Source organism: Chenopodium album, chromosome 14 (assembly GCF_948465745.1).
Source record: "Chenopodium album chromosome 14, dcCheAlbu1.1, whole genome shotgun sequence".
Classification (NCBI taxonomy): domain Eukaryota; kingdom Viridiplantae; phylum Streptophyta; class Magnoliopsida; order Caryophyllales; family Amaranthaceae; genus Chenopodium; species Chenopodium album.
In genome coordinates, this window is record NC_137847.1 from 9412654 (window position 1) to 9437359 (window position 24706).

The following is a 24706-nucleotide window of genomic DNA, read 5'->3' on the forward strand; positions in this document are numbered from 1 at the left end:
ATACCATGGCGAGGGCATTGTCTCTGCAATCGCTTAAACCTTCTCCATGCCTCATATAGGCATTCGTCATTGGATTGATGGAAGGTAGATAGCTCGTTCCTTAATTTTGCAGTTTTCTCTTACCCCAAGAATTTGACTAGGAAGGCCTTGACAAGCTTGTCCCACGTATCAAAGGAACCAATACCTTCATCTCGTAACCACTCCCTTGCTCTATCCCGTAGTGAAGAAAGGAAGAGGCGTAGTCTAATAGCATCATCAGTAACACCATTGAGCTTCATAGTGACACACTTCTCCAAGAAACTATCAATGTGAGTCACAGGACAATCGTTCGGTGAGCCCGTAAAAGAATCATCGGAGATGAACTGTATGAATTGGGGCTTCAACTCAAAACTCTAAGCAGTGACAGGTGGTCTAACAATACTAGAGAGGAATCCGGTTGTTGTATCAAGAATACCATACTCTAAAAGAGATTTTGTTCCTGGGTCAACCAAGTTTCTTGTACTTTGATTTCTCCTTCTTCTACCTTTTCGTCTTCTTACAGTAGCTTCGATCTTAGAATCAAAAGGTGTTAAATCATCTGAACCTGAACTTCGAGTTTACATGCAACAAAGAAACTATAACGGGAGATCAAAGACACAAGGAACAATAGCCAAAGCAACAAAATATATGCTTAGTAAAAACGAATCACAAATAACTAGAATGAAACCGTTAGTCCCCAGCAACGGCGCCAAAATTTGATAGGAGTGTCGCATACCTAACAAAAATAAACCTAACAAGAACACTACTATGTAGACGGGCAAGTAAGGGTCGGATCCCAAGAAACTATGGTTTAACTAATTAAATAGACTCAAGTAACTACTAAGCAAGTAACCAAATCAAATAAGTGAGAATTAATAACTAATTACCAAGGAAGAGCGATTAAACTAAATAACATGATAGATCAAATACTAAAAACATCCAAGATCAAGCATTACCACGAATACAATTAATGCAATAGTCGTTCTACCCCTAACATATAATTCAATTGATTAAAGAGGAAATGTAATCCCTAAATAGTACCAATGGTCTCTCCCGAGTTATCAATGGCTTCTCTAATCACAATCAAGCCTACTTCCGTGGAATCATGTAAATTAAACACTTTGAGCACATTACTCTAACTTCCTATTCATCCATTCAACTACTCCCGTGATGAACTTCAAACCCTTAATTGATTTATTCAAACCCGTCAAAACCCAACCCCCGTTGCGGTTAAAATAATGGATTAATGGCAATACCAATTATCCTTAATCTAGTATTTTCATGAGCACAATCAATTAAGCATATCAATTACAATTATCATTAGAGAATTTAAAGAATTAAATCATGCATCAATCATATTCGGGTTCCGCTAGATCTTGGAATAAGGAAACTACTCACTTATATTAATGATAACAATAACAAGAATTAAAGAAAACAAAATTAATAGTAAAAGGAATTAAAGATAATAAGAAAATACCAAATCTTGAATTACAAGAGATAAACAAAGAAACTTAACTGCATAATCTTGAATTACAATGAAAATAAAGTCTAGAGAGAAAACTAGGGTTCTAAGGTGATAGATAAAGAAATTATAATTCTAAAGAGTATTTATAAGGAGGCTAAACGATAGGATTAATTAAGGAAAGAAATCGGATTAAAACCGACTAAATTCGTCCAGGCATGGGCATGTCACACAAGACATGCCCGTGCCTAAAGTCAAAATCAATTTTTCTTCAATCTCCAGCTAGACATGGGCATGTCAAATTCTGACATGGGCGTGTCTTGCTGGGCCAACTTCACTTAACGAGGCATGGGCATGCCCGCATTCAACACGACCATGCTTCCCTTAGCACGTAACTGCTAGCTTGAAACACTCGACTCGACATGGGCGTGCCTCATATGAAACTTCAACTTCCAACTTTCTGCCTTCTCAAAACACACTAACATGTCCATGTCTCTGAGTGACATGGGCGTGTCTGGCTGGATATTACCCTTAAATGAATTCAACTTCAAACTTTGGCTTTTTAGGTGAATTGCAAGCTATGATCACGATCCGCAACTTCGTAAAACTTCCAAAAATCTTCGTTAAATCCTGAAATACATCAAAAACAACGAATCTACCTATAAAAGCATCGTATGATCACAACTAAACCAAATCAAGCCAAAATAAGCCATGAATAACAATCTAGACTCGAAAACTACCTAAAAAGACTCTATAAACACGTACAAAATATGACTTATTATCCTTTTAAAAAAATAAAAATTAGGCCAGACTTGAAACATTTAATTCATTAGATCAATATGTGTTATCTTGGGTTCAAATTATTCCTCGAAGTTTTTTTTTTTAATTTTGGTGGGGATTGATTTAATTTAATATAATTGCTCGGCTAACATTTCCTAAAAAAAAAAAAAGACAAACTAAACATAGAATAAATCAAAGACATCAACAGATAACGATATCCAAAATCTTAACTGATGGTTGAATTGAATCCTAAGATCGATTTATATACTCTATCACGCCCCTTTACATAGGAGCTCTTTGATCAGTTTGAAGTGTGGATGTGGCATGATCTCCCATATACCCAGTTGTAATACAGTTTAAAGGGTCCTTGGAAGCTATATATCCATCGGAACTAGGTCGATCCTTTTCTTGTATAGTAGTGTTAAATATTGTTTAAAGGCTAAGAGTCTAATCCTTTTATTGCAATATGGTTTTACGATGGAATCTCCTTGAACTTGTAAAGTGGATTATCCTTTAGTGACGGTGCGACCCAAACCCATATTTAACATTGTATTAGAGTGAGACCCACAATCATTTTGTTACATGCTTTTGGTATGAAATTTTGTAGACTTTCTCTCTTGATGACAGATGTGGCACATACCCATATTTACAATAAACATTAATACCAAAATAAGAAAATGGAATAAATGAAACCTCTATATATATGTAGATAATTTTATTATTTTTTAAACGGGAAAATACTTTCATTAATAATTAGTCATATGACATCTACTTTGATAATATACATATATAAACCACAAATTTATCGAAAAGAACATAACTCTACAATCAAAATCATAACTTTTTTGCAATTTCGGCATAGCTCATACTCCAACGCTAGCTTCAAGCTTGTTGTGAACATTGATTTCGAAATCTTCTCAAGTAGAGCGAGCTAGCTAGACTTTCACATTGTGCAGTGATGTTTTGATTTTAAAGCTGATGAGAAGACCTAAAGCTGACCTGGACTATGTGAATCCAAATCACCTTCCCAATAATGAAAACCCTAAAAAATATCTCATCCATAGGTTAGAATCAAAATACCAAGAAATTGGACAGAAGACTCTCCTAGAAGGATAGAACGAACAATGCAAGAAAACAAAAAACTAAATTGAATCAAAGAATAAGGATTGAAAATAATTTAATTTTCGAAGAATTTAGATTATTTTCGGCACAAACGACAGCCGAAAAACCCTCAAAGAGGGAGATCGAAGAGAGTTGAGGAGGCAGGCTTTAAGATAGTTAAACACTCACAATAATCGGTAACTAAAATGAAATCCAAATCTTAATGTGAACATCAATAATTGAAATTAAATATTATTATTATTTTGAGTTTAAGAAACTTATGATTTCTAGAAAGTAAATCCATAATACTTTCACTGCTCAATTCGTCATTTTAAAGTCATAATACTATAGTTAGCAAACGGAAGTTTTGTTTTTTTTTTTTTTTTTTTTTTTTTTTTTTTTTTTTGACAAAACTTCAAGTTATTCTTCCTTCACTCTAGAAATTGCTATATGGAATTATTTTCATATTTGCCAGAACTTAGATAGCCAAATTGACCAAGTTAACGTGTATAATACAAATTAAATTATTTTTTTTATTGCATACCAAATTACGGAATTATATATGTTCAATCATTGATATTTGATTTTTTTTTTTTTTTGGTAGAAATTACAAGAGCAAGTGATGAGAATTGGCCTTCAAAATCCCTGGAGTTGAGAAAGGGAAGCTCTAACCAATAATTGTACTCTCTGATATTCAATTATTTAAAGAGTGTATTATCAATAAAGTATATAAAATATTTTTTGTATTAGGGTAAATTTTATATATAAGTATATATATTGGGGTAACTTTATTTATTTCAAGACTAACTTTTAATCATTAAAAAAATGTAACTTAAAGGATTGAAAGATTGTTATATTTACCCAGTGACCCCCAAAAAGAAAACAATTAGCCAAATTAATACATTATTATTGCATAATCTCTTATATGTAATTAGAAATATAGCATTGCTTGTTACAAGGTCTACATATCTTGAATATAAGACCAGACATCAGGCAATATTGTTTAATAATTCTAATCTGATACTCTCATGCATTTAGTCAACTTTGTGGGGCTGAATGCCGTTGACAAATTAATAATACAGAAAAAAAAATTAAAAATAAAAAATAAATAATTACTATTAAATGATTTAAATCAAATGAAGCATCTTTCAAGAGGAAAGTCAAGCTACATTACTAATATTGTACTCGCACTATTACGGATATATTTTAAGTATAATACTGTAATAATAAATACCAAAAAAATACATTCAAGCCGAAAAACTGAAAAAGTTTTATTAATAATTATGTAAAAGAAAATAATAACCCTACGTGTAATTTTGTCATGTAGTCGTAATTTAATTACTCTGTATTTCATTAATAAATAGGTAATAATAATATATTACTCCCTATGTTCTTGAATACTCATTATAGATTGACTAACATAAATACGTGCCAATATATATATTTTACTTTGCAATTATGTATTACTAAAAAGGAAAATTTGCAAATTGCAGCCATTTTAAGTTAGTATTTTGCAAATTACAACCATTTTAAAAAAATTGCAAATTACAGCCTAAAAGTTCTTATAAATTGTAAATTTCAACCTGATTTAACTTTTTCAACGGTTTACGTATTGAAAAATATTCGGTTAAGGTTTTAGGGGCCATTTAAGTTCTTAAGGATCCGAATTGAGCTCGAAATTAGCAAAAAAAATAATGTAATTGCCTCGTTTTGCATAACAAAAATGTATCGATTTGTAGGGAACTATTTTTTTCTGTAAAAACGAGGCACTTACGTTATTTTTTTTTGCTAATTGCGAGATCAATTTGGTTCCTTAAGAACTAAAATGGCCCCTAAAACCTTAACCAAAAAAGTTTTTACACGTAAATCGATGAAAAAGTTAGATCAGGCTGCAATTTATAATTTATAAGAAATTTTGGGCTGCAATTTGCAATTTTTTTTAAATGGCTGCAATTTACAAAATACTAACTATAAATGGTGCAATTTGCAAATTTTCCTAGTAAAAAATACGAGTATATACATTGAAGTAAAATAAATATAGTAAAATTAATAAATGAACAATGGCAAAAATCAAACCGTTATAAACCAATATCATTCAGAAACGTAAGGGTTAAGAATTAGTTACAGCCTTATGGACGACGGTATATATCATTACTCTTAATTAAATCTTGCTAGAATCAATTAAAACTGTTCAATCAACGAAGAAAAAAAAAACTATTGATAAACAATTTCAACGATTTTTATAAATGGAAACTTTGAGTCAATAAAATGATACTTAAAAAAATTGAATTGGTTAAACAAGTGGATCTCTATTTCAAATAGTCAAATTCCTCTTAACATTATCGCATACATCATTTATTATTCTTTTAATCCGCGAAAACTTGCATGCTCAGCCAATACTATATAAAGGGTGTCGATTGCCGCAAAGAAAATACAATCAAACCATCTGTACCACCTACCTCTTTACTTCTCTCATTTTATCCACCATTTGTACCACCTATTTCTAGCTTCTAACAAAATGAGAACTCTTTCGTTTTTCTTTGTCTTTTGTCTCCTATCTTCTCTCTCACATGCTATAGAACTCGACTTTTGTGTTGGAGATCTTAGTCTTCCTAGAGGACCTGAAGGATATGCTTGCAAAGATCCTGCTAAAGTCATAACTGATGATTTTGTTTACACAGGTTTTCGTGGTGAAAAAACACCCAATAACGTATTTGGGAACAATGTGACATTAGCATTTTCTGATGTGTTCCCAGCCTTTAATGGTTTAGGTATATCTATGGCCAGGTTAGACTTCGCTGTAGGAGGAGTGATCCCAGTACACTCCCATCGTACGTCAGAAGTTCTTCTTTTGGTGAAAGGTTCAATCATAGCAGGATTTATTGACACCAACAACACCGCATACTATAAAAGATTAGAGGTTGGTGATGTTATGGTGTTTCCACAGGCCATGCTTCACTTTCAAATTAACGTTGGTAAAACTCCGGCTACTGCTTATGTCAGTCTGAATGGTGCAAACCCTGCATTACAACTCACTCCTACTGCTTTATTTGCTGGGAATTTACCTGCTGACATTGCCCAGGATATTACACTTTTGAGTCGTAAGGAAGTTATGCGGATGAAGCGAATCTTTGGCACAGCTTGATATCCATCTTTAGCTACTCTTGGGTTCTTAATACTTATTTCTAAGCTCTCGATTTATTTCAATGTCCAACACAATTATTTATAATTTTGTGATAATAAAGGGTACATACATAGCCCACTTTACATGTTTCGTAACAACAAAGTAATTGTAACATTCTATATTGTATACTTCTTATATGTTCTAAGATTAATAAGTATATTTTATCTTTTCTTTATACTCCCTTCTTTGATCTTATGTTAGTCTGAGTCTATCCTTCATTTATGCGCTAAGAGATTGCCTTAAAGCTTGTGGATCGGAGTCTGGGATTGATGCAATGGCCCCCTTGACTATGATACTAATGATCTTGTTAATGGATTCCCTATACTAGCCATTAACTCGTACTGAATATCCCTATTCTACGCAAACTATGGAACTATATAATGGACATAATTAGTCTCCTAATATCAACAACATAAATATAATTTTTGAAAAGTTTAATCAACATAAAATAATTAATTTTTGAGAAACTATGAAATAATAATAAAAATTATATGAATGAAACAAAAAATTTGATAAATAAAAAAAATGTTGATAATATAATTTTATATGAAAAATATAATAACATAATTAATTATTAAGAGATAAATATATCATTTATGAATCATATAATCATTAAAATATTATAACAGTTATGTTTCTACAACTATTATAAAATTTCAATGGAACATGATCTGTATAGCCACTATTCTCTTTAAAATTTGGACAAGAAGGAATAACTTTGAAATAATGAATGTAGGTTGTTTAACTATGCCGTATAACGTATGCATGGATTTGCTCTAAGAGCGAGCGAGGAGGGCTATCCTTAAAGCTGCAAGCCTGCAACTCTGCAAGGGAAGAGGGACCAAGTGCATGAAGCTAAACATGTTAACGTATGCTAGAGATTAGAGAATTTGTTTTTATCCAAGTACTTTTGTAATATAATACCTAGTTTAGACTCGACTAATTCCGTGCATAGAAATGCATAACAATTAATGTCCTCGGAATCGGGATTTTATTTTGAATTAGAAGTGTATGGAGTAGAATCAAATCGTAGAATCAAATGTTTGAAGTGAAGGTTGCAAAATCTTTACGAGTACGGAAGTCGTAATCAATGCAGAGATGGTTTTCAAGATAATACCAAATGTTTTTGTATGATGTAAGGTGACATGGTCAATTGAACGACAATGTCAAAGAGAATTAATGGAGAGATGTGCTCTATTGAAGGTAAGTTGGTGAATATGTTCATTAACAAGATTGATTAATTAATGAGAAGTGCATCAATAAAAAAATGAGCGCGCCCAGGTTGATCTCCCAGATAAACAAAAGACGTTTATCAAGGGTCAGTTTCGTAAAATTGACCAACCGAAATAGGGGTATATCCGTAATTGAACTTTGACTGGGTATCTTTGCTTTTAACTTTCTACACACGACGTTAGTGAAAAGTGAGTTAACCATGGTTAACTGGAGTTACCTACTATACGCATATACCTCTCTCATGCATTAATGTTACTCTGTCGAATTAATTTTATACTTCATCTTTTTTCAAAAAAAAAAAAAACTCAAAAAACAAAAATAAATGGGATTAACTCTATTGATTTCGATTGAATTTCAATTAGAGTTTTAGGGTTTCATTTTGTAAATTCGGGGGTACTATCGAATTTCAATTAGAGCAAAGTTTAATCAGTCGGTATTGTCGCCATTAGTAATTCCAGAGGGAAAGCACTACCTGGCGGGATTGTTGCAGCTTCGTTACATTGTTAATCGGTGGTAAATAGACTCGGGCTAAGCTATTGAGTGTGACTCCTTCTTTACAGGTAAGCTTTTGACATAGCGTTGTTGTTGAATTCGATACTATGGTTGCATGTTTTTGAATTTCTTGAATTACACCGACGGTTGAATGTTCTGAAATTCATGTTATTTGATTCGATTATGAAGTTGAATGTTCAGAAATTTACGCATCTGGATCGCATATCTAACAACCGAATTTCTAATTTGATTGACTTGAGTAAACTTGAGTAGCATTTGAATCATAATCACTGCATGTATTTGTAATTGGGATTTAATTGGATGCGTTAGTGCTCGATTAGGAGTTCTAAAGATGGCATTGCTGTTATTTTAGCAACAATTATGATGCGTATGTTTGTAGTATCAATTGGATACTATGGATGGTTGCATGTCTTTGAATTTCCTGAATTACACGGACGGTTGAATGTTCTGAAATTCATGTGATTTGTGATTCGATTACTGAAATTATTGTTATTTGAAACGCATATCTAACAACCGAATTTCTAATTTGATTGACTTGAGTAAACTTGAGTAACATTTGAATCATAATCACTGCATGTATTTGTAATTGGGATTTAATTGGATGCGTTAGATAGGTATTGCTGTTATTTTAGAATTGGGAGGCATTGCTGTTATTTTAGCACCAATTATGTTGCGTATGTTTAACATATCTTATTTTAGGCTGATAGATAAATGACAAAATCGAGAAAGCAGTCCAAGGTATTAGCTTTGAACCTACTCAAACATAATTGATCATGGGGTGTTTAAGGGAATGTTTATCTAATGTCAATGATGTGGTCATAACATGTAGGCAAATTGTGTTAGGAGTTCACAACAAACAGTTCAAGAGAAGGTATGATTGATTTTTAACTGCATCAGGGCTGAAATTTCAACTTTCATGAGGTTTTGTTTATTGTTTGAAATATATGCTCGTTTTTAGAGTGGAAGTTCAATGTTTGGTGATACTACAAAGGGCCCAAATTTTATACAACTGCATTTCGCGATCTTTAAGGTAAGTAATTTAAGGTATTCCAGATGTATTTCTGTGTTTCCCTAGATCACATGAGCATCTAATTGTGAAAAATGGTATATGTAGGACAACCGACTAAGTGTGGGGGGTCAGGTCAAAGCAAAAGGTGAAGTGTTGAAATATCACTCTTCTAGTCGGACAAAGGTATGCTCCAAATCCAAATTTTATGGTATTAGTGCCTTGTGATGAACGAATTGGTTGTAGTATGTTACTGAGATTCTTCACCTGTTGCAGGCACCAAATTTGACATGTCGTATCGAGTCTTTTGGTAGAATCTGCCAAAAGTTTGATGACAAACGGAAGAAGTGGGTGGGTGAAATGGGATTTGGGGGATTATTATTTCTAGCTTCAGGCATGCATCTTCCAAGGCAATTGGCGTATTGGTTGCTAAGTCAAATTGATCCTATTAAGAAAATGTTAATATGCCTTGATGGAACAGAGTTCAAATTGTCACAGAACCAAGTGTATTGGATTTTTGGCATTCCAAATGGTGGCAAGGCTGTTCCTTCGAAGAGTAGAATGAATGACCATGTGAAGGGTGATGTTGAGGAATTGTTAACGAAGTATGGCCAGTCATGGGAGAAAAAATGCACTAAAGGCCGTGTTTATAATGTGACAGGAATTCTAGTTAACTCTGCAGTAATGGATAGAGTGGAAGGTGATTGGGAAGATAAGGATGAAGTTGAATTTAAGACACTGTTTCTCCTCCTTTCGCTGCACATGGTTCTCTGTCCTACGCAATCTCCAAGAATTTCACCTGATATGTTGCCTGCTCTTACTTGTGCAAAGGATTGTGCTGAATATGATTGGTGTGGGCTTGTTATATCCAAATTTATTTCCAGTGTCACCTCCTTTGCCAGGAAGTTTTATTCTAGAGGACACGCTGCCGGAAGTGGTGGTTGTTTGTTATTCATCGTGGTTTGTACATTGCTAAGTATGTTAAAAATACTTAAAACATACTTAATGTTGTGTAGGCTGAATGACTGGATAGTACATTGCTGTTGCAGGTGTTATATCTGGACCGTTTGAATGTTGATCCCATCCGTTGGGGTGCATTCCCGCGCGTGAGTGTATGGGGCAATAACGCCATGTCTAAAGCTGCTAGGCAGGATCGTGTTTGTAGACATGGCTGTTTTGGTGACTTTGGAGCTGCTGGAGTGAGTTTGATGTATTTGTTCCTGCTTTGTTACTGCTTGGATGATATGTTTTTTCTTATAACCTCGTTTCTCATTCATCCTACAGATGTTAGATGTCGCGTACGGTGAAAGACACCCGTTGGACGCGAGGGATAGCAATGGACCTCCTGACTCATATAGTAATACCCAGGTTGTTAAAGATTCTTCATACTACGATGTTATTGTAATAACCTCAGCCTCATCACTGATCTAACTTCATTCGTCCCTTGGTCCTCTGCAGCAGATTGATGAACTGTCTACAGTCATTCCATCACCTAAGCCAAGACGAAGGAGAGCTACCAAAGGGGAGGGAGAGTCATGGTTCAAGTCCAATTGATAATCAAGTCTGTGTTGCTAGGTAATGGATCTCCTGCTTCAATTGTCACCAGTTTGTGTTACAAATAAATTTTATAAACGATTGGACTGATGTTACTTTATTTTCGTGATTAATGTGGCCCATCAGACATAGGATTGTATTTAGATTTGAGATCATAATTCATAATATCCATTTACAATACTATTCTCCAAATGGCCAATCGGCTTGTTTTTCGGGTCAAATCCAATACTTAGTTGCAGGATTCTTTTGGGCCCATTGTATGATCCATATACACCAATACTGTCCAGTATGCCTAATTGGCTTGTTTTTTGAGTCCATTTATAATACTCTGTTCTTGTTTTGTTTTGGGCCCATTGTGTGATTTATCTACAACACTACTTACTGATCCATTTAAAATATAAGCATGAAAACACACACTATCCAAGACGATTCATTAAAATACATGACATTAGGACGCTTAAAATAAGTCATAATAATACATAATTTTCTTAACATAACATTAAATTACATCCCAAACTATTAGAACTACTAGTACTGCAATCTAAATAATACATAATTTTGTTAACATAACATAACATAACATAATTGAACCCGAGTCCTTCTGATACACAATTTAACATAACATAACTAAAATAAGCTAAAAATAAAGACATTCATAATAAGCATCCTTCTGATACATATGCTTCCAAATCCAACCCTCCAGTCCTGTGAAATAAAACAAACGTTTGTCAGAGTGTTTCGTATGTCAAGTTAACTGTGAGATAGCGTCATATGTTTTAAAAATTACCTTAACCTTCAATGGCACGCACAGTCCCAACAATGCGGAGATCAATTGCGCTGCTTTGAGCCACGATAATCTGAGCTTCAACCCTAGCAGGATCCCAGAATACAACCGTCCCTCCAGTTAAACCATTGCCCTCGTCCACCTTCCAAGCCATGGTTGTTCCGAGCCTTCTGAGCTGCCTCTCGCAGTTGATGGTTTGTGCCCCAATTTCAGTAACAATCATCAGTACTGGGTTGTGGGTGGCCACAATTTCGCGAAAATGAGGCACAAACGATGGTCTCGTGAGGCGACGTGCATTCCATAACACAATGCTAGATCCGATGCTTAGTTCTGCCTTGTCATCCTCTTCTTCAGGAGTTAGTTTGATTTCATGGTAAGGAATTGAGGGTTCTTCCTTCATGAATTGGTCTGCTAACACTGTGAAGTTGATATTGGTCATAGGATCGCGTACCTGCAATTGTAAAATATTACTGTAATTTAGTACTAAATTACCAAAAACATACAAACAAACTTTGAAATATCACAAACACTACTCACCTGGGAAAATAAGAACTTATCTGTGTAGCATCCAAACCCACAGTCCAAGCTCCGCGGGCCAAGGGTGTAAATTGGCCCAGCACGCGGCAGAACTGGCTTGGGATCTATCCAAGGCAACAACAGCTTAGGGATAAGTGGGGTTGTGCCTTCATACACGACCGGCTCAACCTCCAAGCGCTCAATTATGGCCTACACCTCACGTAAAGCAACCACATCTGATGTTACTGGTAAATGGGCCGGAGAAATAGTTCCAGCCTCGTTCACCATCATCATCTTGTTCATAAAGCTCTGCCTGTCCTCTGGCTTTGCAACAATGCATCGGAGGATGTCAACGTCCACTTCTTTAGTAGTAAAACCACCATTTTCACTATAAAAGTAGATATACTCGTTGAAGTTCATTTTAGGTTCAGGGTGGTGGTTGTGCTCAAAAAAATGGAAAGGTCCGGTTACAGCAGCAGGATAAAAACCACGAGGATAAGCCATGGGTGTCACTGTGTCAGTGAGAAAATTTTTGGACTAGGTTTTTTTTCGTGAGAGGGTTTTTTGTTGTGTTTGAGAGGTGCTCCTTACTATGGAGGTGTTCTTCTTTTATAGCGAAGAATAGGGGCCCACAACTAATACATCCTTTCTCCCAACCAATGTAACTGGAGGAATCTTGTTTGGATAGAACTAGATCAATTACACTTTAGGTAAAAGGACAGTTCTAAGGTGTTTTTAATTTTATTTTAAGATATATATATTAAAATAAACAAAAAGCGATTTCCCTTTTACAAAAAAGGAAACTTTTAAAAAGATTTTAATTTTGTTTTACTTAGATATATTAGAATCAACATAACAAATTCAATTAAGATAGTCTCCTTGAGGCTAAGGCTCATACTTGAGGAATACATTTCATTTAAAATTTAAAATTAAAATCTTAGTAAGGCTAAGGCCCCAAACACTTGCACATACACATACAAATCAATACAAACACTAACGTTACTAAATGACAAAACATTCATACATGTTTGACCATGTTCATGCGATTATTTAATACTCAACTTTATCGATTGACCGTTTTGTCCTTCGACTCCTACTTTGACCATGTTGGACAGGACCATGAGCACAACGCCCCCAACGACACCACACTTTGTTGAACCGTGCATTGACATCCAATGTAGGCTCTTACATATGAACCTTGCCATGTGAATTGAAACTCTAGTTTCTGTCAATATCACGATATCTGGCATGTGTACATCAACCAACAACCTTAATTCTTCTAGGAATAATTCCCTACCCATATCTCTGCAGTTCCATATTAAGATTTTGGTCGTACCATGTTGTTGAAGAACCGGCGTTGCCGCCCATAATGTAATTGATGCTTTCCGGCCATCCAAAGGATGCTGTCCTAACCAACAAGAGGCAACAGATATATGGTTGACTCTTACATTGTCCTCAGTTTGCAACAGCTTCACGTCATCACTGTAGCTGTTTACAACCATTTCGTGGATGCCTTCAGTTACCTTAAAGGATTCTATCACGGTGGGTAACGATGCAACCTGGTACAGTATGTTTATTATGGTTGCAGGGACTAGATGCTGAATACCCTTGCCGTTTTCTCCTCCGCCTTTCAACAGTGCCCATCTTATAGCTAGTTTTAACGCGGATGGTAGCAATGCCAAATCCGATAGGTCTGGAACGTGGGCAGGGTATACCTTACTGTTTTGTAGCACCACAACATCTCCTGGTTCATTTTTCCCACTTGCAACTCGTGCAGCGAGTGACCTTGCATTCACAATCTCGACAGAAACCAAGCCATCGGGAGATAGCTTGGATGAGCCCATAACACCAATAATACCAGCCCCTAGCCTAGCTTCTCCACCCACTGGATGTGTTGGTCTATTGGTCACACCCAACTGATGAGTGTCCACTAGGAACTTAGGGACCTTTACCCGCCTTTTATTCACAACTCTACGCTTTCCCCCCTTCTGTGTGACTCCTAATCTACATGTCTTTTGTGGAACAAAAACACTTAGTGGTATTTCTAAACAACTTTGTTTCATTTTATGTAATTGTTAAATGTATGAAGACAGCTTACATTAACACTTATATAGGGATTCACTACTACTGGCGCCTATTTTTCACTACTACTGGCGACAATTTTTGATACTTCACGGAATTCTTACTGTTGGTGGGCGGGAAACTATTGCGCCTATTTCACTAATAAATTATATAGACATAAAGCCAAGTCATAAGGATAGGCGAATGTAGACAAAAACTTAGGGTTAAAATAGAGAAATGTCGCTGTCATTTGTGTTTAGCAGCTAATCAGGAGGGAAGACAGTACTATTTTCTATTGAAATTACCTACCATAATTTCTCTAACTTATTAGTAGCTTAAGACACAGAATGAAACCACACATGGTTTAACACACTTAAATTAAAGAGCTTGACTACTAGGAGTTACAAACAAAACTAGTAGTTAATATTAGGAATTGCAAATTACCAACTAATTTCAAATCAAGCGAAGTAGCTTAGTAAACAACTTATTTAAAACACCCAGTCCTGGATAGTAGGGTCTTCGTCCAACCCTTAATTTATGTACCACTCCGCCATGACATCATTCAGTTCTTCATCACTACTATCCGATTCCGCCAGGTATCGCTTTCCCTCTGGAATTACTAATGGTGCTCCACGACTTACTTTAAAGCTGGGCTGAAAACATATCACATAACACGAATTAAGATGTATTTTGCATAAGACTTAAGATGCTATGAATTAGATAACTACACTAATAGACTTACGATTGTATTAACGCTCAGTAAGTTTCCGTACAATAAAGCTTTCCTATGCACGAAATATGGCTCCACACGATTATCCCACGCAAGTGCAACTCCACCTACACCTGATGGAGGGCTAATCGATTCAAACATGTAATTTAGCTCTACGTCCTTCTTTACGGTCTCGAGAAAGGGCCACTTTGATCTAGCCTCTGTCATTACAACTAGCATTGGCGAAAATCTGTCGTGCAGTCTGCGGAAATTTTCTGCAAACGAGGGGCGGTGGATGTTCCTTGCATTCCAAATTATAACGATGGACCCTTTTTCATGGCTACCTTGCCCCCTGTAATTCATTTGCTACATTTGAGCTTACTGTAACGCGGAAATATCTTGACCCGGTTAACGTTGTGACGTCTGCATTCACTTCCACCGATATGACTGCCAGGCGGTGTTGGACTTCCATCACATGAATCCCTAATTTTGTTGCTCCAAAAAAGACCTCACGCTCTGTTGTTGGAACAACAAACAATGGTAGCTCATCTGGGTTTACCATCAGTTTCATGTCGAAAATTGAGACTATCTCACGGGGTATGTATTCTGGTAGAGATGCACAGTGGTGCCAACAGTACCATTTTACAAACAAAGCCCCACCGGGATGCATGTAACCTTCCAGATTAGATATTAGGGGCATGTACGCAGGTTTTACATCCCCATTCGGTAATTTCATAACCCGGAATGGCGTTCCTAAGCAAGCACCGTCTTCAGGATTGCTACACAGTTCGTCGTGTAGCATATTCAATGGAATCTCAAAAGCTGGACTAGTGTTTTTGTCGCTGTAGTAGTATTTTATTGTGTTGAATTTCATTTCCGACTCAGTGCTGGGTAAAACAATCTTGAAGTACATTGCGGGATTTTTTGGGTGATATGAAACTTTTTGGTTGTTGTTCCTTCCAATCTGCAGGTTTGCTAAGTCATTGTTAATAGATTTCTTAGCTGTGTTCATAGTTAAGGGTTGAGGAACAAAATTGTCTTTCACAATTTGAAAATTAGATGGTAAATGATAACAATCCAAACTGACATTATTAGTACTGTTCCTTTTGGTTTATTTGTATTTAATTTTTTTTTTCCTATAGAATGTTATTATCCACATGTGTGGTAATGATTTTTTGTTAAACAAGGATAGATCAAAGTTATTTTCCAAACAATTAGTTTGATTTGTTGCCAACGTTAATTTGACCAATAATGTAGTCTACGCATTCACACGTTCAAATTTAGGACATAATATATTTGCTAAAGGTATTACATATACGCTAATCTATCACAGATCATTAACCCTAAAACCTCCACCTTAAATCATGAAACCTAAACCCTAATGAACCCTTAAATTTTAAATCCTACAACATATACGCTAAATCATGAACCCTAAATCATATACGCTAGTCCTAAAGTCTTAACCCTAAACCCTACTCACCCTTAACTCTAAACCCTCAACCTTAAATCCTAAATCATATACGCTAATCCTTAACCCTGAACCCTAAACCTAAACCGTTAACCCTAAATCATGAACCCATGACTAAACCGTCAACCCTAAACCGTCAACCCTAAACCCTAAACCCTAAACCTTAAATTTTAAATCCTAAATCATATACGCTACTCCCAAACCCTCAACCCTAAATCATGAACCCTTGACGAAACCCTAAACCCTAAATCATATACGCTAGTCCTAAAGTCTTAACCCTAAACCCTACTCACCCTTAACCCTAAACCCTAAACCCTAAACCCTCAACCTTAAATCCTAAATCATATACGCTAATCCTTATCCCTTAACCTTAAAACCTCAACCCTAAATCCTAAACCCTTGACTAAACCCTAAACCCTCAACCCTAAATTCTTGACTAAACTCTTAACCATAAACCTCATACCCTGATCCACTAGAACCTAAACCTTAAACCCTCGACGACACCTCCAATCGATTTCCATATATCTTTTGTTATTTTATCCCGAATACAATTCATAGCTCTTTTTCCTCTGGATATCATATACAACTTATAATTAGGGGTGTCCATAATTCGGATATAAACCGAAATCCAATCCAATCCAAACTGAATTATCAATTCGGATCGGATCCGAACTTGTAAATCGGATCGGATTGGATTGAGGTTTTTTTGGAAATTCGGATTTTCGGATTGGATCGGATTGACCCTAATTGGATCCAATCCAAACCGAAAACCGAAAACTTACTACTACAAAAAATTAAGCATTTCTTCATTTTTTGAAGTTTAGCTCAAATACTTACTACTACAATAAAGTAATTAGGGAGACTTTGTATTAATTAATTAATGACTTGACGTGGAACTATTTATTTTAATCATTTTTTTAAAGACTTTAATTACCATTATGATTAACATAAAACATAAAACCTTAAGGATTTTTTTTTCTTGGTTTTTTTTTTTTTTTTTTTTTTTTTTTTTTTTTTTTTGGTGAGGGATTCAATTAATCATAATTACCCATTATCATTATTACGATTGTAAGATCATTTCAAACTTATATCCAAGTAATTGATTTGTTTTACTCATAATTCCCAAAGACTTTATTTTCAAAATTATAAAACCGAAAATGAAAAAATTAAAAAATTAATAACTGTACTACTCAAGCCTTATCCCAAACCTCATACCCCGTATGGACTTTTCCCGCAATTTAGGGAGCAGAGTTTCCATAGCAATGAGGAAACCGGTCTCTGTCAACTATATTATTACCTCCGACTGAAACTAGGCATGGCTAACCAATTCAGTTTCCCAATATTTGATTTTAAATCTGACATCAAATTACTTTATGTGTTATGTCACTATCAACAACCCTTTCATATTTGTAATTATTTTAAACATTTTTGGCTCATGTGGAGCAATGGTGTTACATTTTTGGTACCTTCTATGGAGTGGTAAGTAGGTAACATAAACCATAAGTTTGTGGAATAATAAAATGAAATATGTTAAATTTAATAACATATTAATTTTACTAAGATAAACCATAAGTTGTTACATTAAAATACCATATCATTAATATTACATACGACAATGAGAATAAAATATTCCGAATAATTTCTAATAACTAGCTAGTACAATTCATCTAGTAACCGACTAGAGTTTTTCTTCCTAGAGTACTAAGTACATGGAAAACATTAAACGCAAGAAATAATAGTTAATTGCCATGTCTCATCCATTAGAACCTTCCACAACATATGAACTTTGGTTTTGACTTGTTGACCTTTGCTCGAGTCGACTTCTGTTTCACCCCCTGTGACCATGGTGCATCATCGAGTTAAAGTTTGCCATGTTAAAAACTTCCAAGCACGAAATTAAATCAACAGAGAATATGAATTACCTGGACAAGAACATTAATAACTTCAGCACCTTGAAATGTGGGGTTTTGGACTATCTTTATCACTTCCTCCTTCCATATCACTACATATCCACCAGAAAAAGAGGAAGTTGGACATGTCATAACGTTGAATTTACGAGGTAGACGACTAGTAACCTCGTTAACATTTTCAACAAAATGCCTCTTCTCTAGAAGGATAATCAAGGAGGGATTAAAATAACAATACACAACATTGAAATTTGCAATGAATGATTCCCTTGTAATGCCACGCACATTCCAAGTCAACATGCGGGTATGAAGTGAGACATTGGTCAAATAGGGAACCCAAGGAGGGCATGACACAGGATAAAATGCAACAGTATGGTAAGGTGCTCTAAGGGCAGACTCAGGCGCATCGAAAATAGTTAGAATTAGCACAGAAGGGTACTCAGGAACCTCCACCACTTGTATGGCATCACTGTAGGTTGCCATACATAAGTACAGTGTGTCGAACCCCAGCTTGTACACAGGCAATGTTAAATCAAGTACTGGCTCTGGATCGATCAAGTGCTGCATGCAATACGGAATAGGGTGTTGAGTATTCAACAGACACTTCAAAATAATAACTGCCAACTCTGGCAAGGGGTACAAGTCAGCCACATTAGGTAAGTGAGCTGGTCGGAGGTCATCCCTAAGAGCCATGTCTCTCATCTTCAAGGTGGAAAACTCACTACCAACAGCCGTTGGATTGAGTATGAGTTGGGATATGGTTTTTGTGGATACGAAGGCTGGGTTGTCATTGGCATCACGGCAAAGGTAGATTTTTGAGTTCATATCCATCTCTGGTTTTAAGCTTTGTGGTGGTTCAAAAAATAAGATTGCGCGATTACCTACGGGGGTGTTGGCAAATCTAGGCATCTTATTTGGAAAATTGTTGAATTTTTGCTCAGAGTTTGGCGTTTTGAACTTAGCATCTGTCTGGGTTTTAAGGAAATAAGGAGCAAGGAGACTGGAGTTGGAGCCTTAGTGGGTGCTAGTATGAAACTTTTCAATAAACCAAGGAGTGATTCACTGAGCCTAACCGTGTTGGAAATGAACTCAACTTTCACAAATAACTAAGAATGCAAACTCTTTGCGTGATAATCCACTGATGTCAGGAAGCTGTTCATTGCAAATCGCTAAAGTACTGCAAAAAGAAAGAGGAGAGCATGGCTTTGTTGACATCAAATAAAAAGTTAACAGACAAGAAAGACATAATTCACATGAAAGTGTAAGAAGATGTAGATTTTAAAGAAAAACATAAAAGAAAAAATATAGTAAAATGAAATCAACAAATACAGAAAAATGCACATTGTAAATGAAAATTTATATGTATTTGCAATTAGAAACTAAGGCAAAACAAAAATCGGTTATATATATATTTTTTTATAAAATAAAGAATAAGGGTTATATATGGAATTTATAGAATTTAAAAATAAAAAAAACTTTGAACCGTATAAAATTAATACAAATAAAAACTAAAATAAACTGTTATTTATGTGATTTAAGGATAGGGTAAGGGTTTAAAAAATAAAATACCAGGGTTTAAGGATATGTGGTTTATATACGTGGTTTAAGGATAGGGTTAGGGTTTAGGAAGTGTTGTTTAGGGTTTAGGATTTACAATTTAGGGTTTAGGGTATACCCGGAACTCCAAACGTAATCCCTACTTGAAAGGACTTCTATAAACATTACAACAACCCTTCACCCGATAAACCATAAACCCTTATAACCCTAAACCCTTAAATCAAAACCCCAAACCCCTAAACCCTAAACCACAAAGCCTAAACCCTAAATCAAAACCCCTAAACCCTAAACCCTAAATCATAACCCCTAAACCCTAAACCCTAAATCAAAACCCCTACACCCTAAACCCTAAATCAAAACCCCTAAACCCTAAACCCTAAACAAAAACCCCTAAACCCTAAATCAAAACCCCTAAACCCTAAACCCTAAACCCTAAATCAAAAACCCTAAACCCTAAACCCTAAATCAAAACCCCTAAACCCTAAACCCTAAATCAAAACCCCTAAACCCTAAACCCTAAACCCTATACCCTAAATCAAAAACCCTAAACTCTAAACCCTAAACCCTAAACCCTAAATCAAAACCCCTAAACCCTAAACCCTAAATCAAAACCCCTAAAACCTAAACCCTAAACCCTAAATCAAAACCCCTAAACCCTAAATCAAAACCCCTAAACCCTAAAACCCTAAACCCTAAATCAAAACCCCTAAACCCTAAATCAAAACCCCTAAACCCTAAACCCTAAACCCTAAGCGCTATACCCTTAACCCTAAGCCCTATATCCTAAACCCTAAACCTTAACACTAAGCCCCAAACCCTAAACCCTAACCCTAAGCCCCAAACCCTAACGATTGGTCATTAAGAAAATTAATGTTGATTTGTTTGATCAGTAACTGACATTAATGTCTTTGGTTGATGTAAGGTGTATTGTGTAGACCAATTTTGTAATTCAAATTAGTGTCTTTCGACTATAAAGAGTTCACTATTGTCAAATTTATAAATGAAGCGTAACGAACTGTTATATATGTCAGAATAACTTTTGTGTGATTTGTTGTAAATTTTATCATTATCAATTTATCACCGATGTTCGGTAATTCACTGAACATTCGTTTTATTTAAAAGTTTGTGTTTTTTCAAAGAGGAAAGGTACGAATGGTCTCCGATTAAATTATGGAGTGATTTATTTATCCTAGCTAGGGAAAAAAAATTATGATGGTTTTTGGGAAATTAAAATTAATTAGGATTAGGAAAAAAGACTGATATTTTTTTATTTCTAGAAAACAAAAATTATTTAGGACTGCTGTAAGTTGATTTTTAACAAATACAAGCCAACATGCTTGGATTTTCGATGGTCGTACGTTGAGGTTTTGTATCAACTTCACCTTGGAGAAAAATAAAAACACAAATGACAGTAAGGACAACTCAATCAAGAGGTAGACAGCTTAGTATCTGATTCTAGGCACCCGTTGCTTTTTTTACTTAGCTCAAAAAGTGTAGTGGAAATAGCTGAGTGTAGGTGTATAGCCTGCGGTTAGTTTCCAATTTTTTGTATTGACATAAAGCCAAAATTCAGGGATAGGTGAATATTCATAAAAACTTACGGTCAAATATGGCAAATGTCGCAATTCTTTAAGTTTTCATGTGAACAGCAAATCAGAGGGAAGATTTGAAATCATTATGAAAAGATTTCCCTGGATTTAAGTTATGTAATTATAACACAAATCACATTTACAATCAAAATGTCATTTCGCTGGATTTTTAGTATACAATATTTGACTTTTTTTAATTGGAAAGTTGTAGCACCTTCCAACAATTTAAACTATATAAAAAAATATATATATTTAATGGTCAACAATATTTTTTTAACAAAAAAATAAAAAAAAAACAAAAGAAAAAAAGGCCAAAAATTTGGGATGTAACATTTTTATGGAAAATATTAAATATAAATAAATATTTAACTTAAAAAAGAACAGAGGATTAGCTGATTTTAGCAAAGAATATATTAGACTTAGGAATTACAGTTGATTCGGCTGTTGATTGTTTAAATTTTAGTTTGAACTATGTTCGAGATCTAATCCTTCGGAGTCGAGTTTTTGTATACGATAATCTTGTTTACCTTGACATTGTCGCTATAATCGATGTATAGACTTAAATTTGTGTTTTACAGATATAAAATATCTGTCCATCTTAATTACGTGTTATGAGAAATTCTAATGCTATATTAACATAGGTAATACTAGTCTTCGAAAAGAACTCATGTCACTATGTCAAAAACCCTAGTTATCACTATAAATATCCACATTTTTCCTCTCCATGTCACAGTGTCACCGCACAACAATACAATTACAAACACTTAACAGTCACTATGAAATCCTCTGAAAAAGCCCAACCATCTCTGTCCCTCAATTCCGAGACTGGAGGCTCATCTTCGTCTCCAGTAGCCAAACGCAAGGGAAAGATAACTACTTATGAGAGTGAGAGTAAGAGGAGAAGGATTGGTTCTCTTTTGAGAGCAACCTTGAAAAAAAATGCCTTCGATGCACTTCATTCAAACATCCCTGCGTACCGACAAGAGAACCTTCCCTGGTGTGTCCGGAACAAGCTGAGCCGTCAGATGTTCAGTGGACGTGGGGTGGCTACTACTAAACGCAGGGGTGGGCGTGAGGTGATCGTGGAAGTTGATGATAATATTCCACGTGTAGCTGACTTGATGCCACCTGCTGAAGAGGCCGCTGGACTGATGCATTTGGACGACGGTAACAACCAGAAACCCTGGGGAACAAGCCTGCATTACCTCGTTGTTGCAAGCAACAACAAGAGTGATCTTGGTGTTATGTACGCAGTTAAGGGAAACCAGACCTTTGAAGATATCTACAAGGATTATGCGGATAAAGTGGACTGCAAGGTGAAGGACATGTTCTTGACTAATGAAAGAACCGGGGTGGTTATCTCTCCACACGACATTGCTAAGTATGTGGGCATTAGGCAAGGTGACATGCTGGTGGCAAATCACAAGGTTTGTTTAATTTGTATGCGAAAAAGCTTAATAGTTTATTTAACTTGTATAAATCATTTTTTAATAATCCATTCGCTCAATTAATAGTTATTGTTGTGAACGTGTGCAGAATCCTAAGTTTAACATGAATAGCTTGATCAAGAAGTTCTACATCACCGATGTTAGTGACAAGCCAAAGAAAGTGAAGGTGGATGGCCGGCTCGACACAAAGCTTTGCAACCTATACCATCACTGGGGTACGGTGTTCAATTTTGATCCTAAGAAGGTCATGCTCATGAATCAGTGTCGAGTGTTAACCCCAAACCAGACAATTGAGTCGGCAAAGATTCGTAACAATGGTGTGGTCTATGCACTTCCAAATGTGCGCTACAACAAGACATCCCGCATCCCCAAGTCTAAGTGAGTGGCTAGCGCAGTAGCTTTTGTCCATGGAGTTTGCTTACAATAAGTCTACATTAGGTGGACTTTACGAAGTCAGCGTATGAGTTCACATTTGTTGTGGATTACATGCTTTTGTGTTCTAGTGTTTGTGTGTAGTAAACTAGTAATTGCTTCAACCCGATCGTTAGGTTCAGGTGATAAGCTGGTGTATGTCTGTTAAATCTAGTACTCCTTGGACAAGGTGGCTCCATTTGTGGTGTGTTTGTAGTATTTCCACTAGCAGTCTAAGTTTGTAGTAAATTTGTAGGTGTAATCATTAGGGGTGTTGCACTATTAAAATGTTCTATGATGTGAAATATTAGTAAATTTGTGTTTAACTATTTGTGCTTAATTATCGCATTCTAAATTATTGCGTATTATGCTCAAATTCAAAAAAACTTTAAAACAATTGCTAAAAAAAGGAAACTATATTATGATCAAGTCTCCTGGAGTTGATATGTAACAAGATAGCATAAAATGATCAAGTCTCCTAAGTAATTGGACCTACGATTTTGGTCCAGAAAATAGGGTCTCATTAAAGTACTGGGTTTATGTATTGTGGGCAGCCCAGCCCAAAATTGAGTTAACCAGAATGGACAGCCCAACCCAAAAAATGAGTTAACCAAACTGGACAGACCAGTAACAGTTTACAAAGAAGAAATTAGAAGGGTTATAAAGGTAGTTAGTTTTGTTTGTTTGTTTTTTTATTTTTATTTTTTTTTATGATGCATGGTTATAAAGGTAATTGCTGATGAAAACAAAAATATGAAATCAAGATTATTACATCGAACATAATAACAGAAATTAAAGCATGTAAATGCTCCAGTTCGATCAATGCAGAAACAGTTCAAAAGATTGTAGCCTAACAAGCAACTTCGATGCTTAACATAAAATAAGCAATTACCAATATGACATAGTCCCTAAACCGCCAACGACTAGTAATACTAACGCTACATAGTTCAACTGTTCGACTTGAGTACATAAGAAAGAACTTTGGGCCACAGCCAATTAGAACTCAAAAGACGAGGTTGGGGTGGCAACACCTTCACCAGCAGCCCCGCGTTTTGTAGTGGCCTTCCTCTTCCGTCCCTATTGATCAACAAGGGATTAAGATTTCCAAAGATGATGAATGAATACAACAAACACTTATGGTTATATGTTATCTACCTTTCGTTTGGGGATGGGTTTCTCAGCTGGAGTTACTCTTTCGTCAGAAGAGGTAGGGGTGGTGGCTGCAACTACACCAGCATTACCGCCTTCTTTTGCGGCCTTCTTCTTCCTACCCTGTTGATCAACAAGGGGATCCAGATGATGAAATCAACACACTTCAATTTTATATGGTATATGGTACATGCCTTTCGTTTTGGGGATGGGTTGGTCATATGTTAAATACCTTTCTTTTGGGGATGGGTTGTTT

At 35.6% G+C, this 24706-nt stretch overlaps 1 protein-coding gene and 1 non-coding gene across 2 annotated transcripts; both read left to right on the top strand.

Moving 5' to 3' along the window:
* LOC145580370 (small nucleolar RNA R71) lies at positions 1–107 on the top strand. Its single transcript, XR_014099429.1, has one exon. It is a non-coding gene; the product is annotated as a small nucleolar RNA R71 (small nucleolar RNA).
* A 5772-nt stretch (positions 108–5879) lies between these two features.
* LOC145578843 (auxin-binding protein ABP19a-like) lies at positions 5880–6618 on the top strand. The gene has a single exon (XM_081636142.1). It carries the CDS (start codon positions 5880–5882, stop codon positions 6504–6506), a length of 627 nt encoding a protein of 208 aa, XP_081492268.1. The 3' UTR covers positions 6507–6618.
* Positions 6619–24706: the final 18088 nt, after the last annotated feature.

Coding starts and splice junctions, on each gene's coding strand:
- LOC145578843 (XM_081636142.1), top strand. CDS start 5,880: ATGAGAACTCTTTCGTTTTTCTTTGTCTTTTGTCTCCTATCTTCTCTC.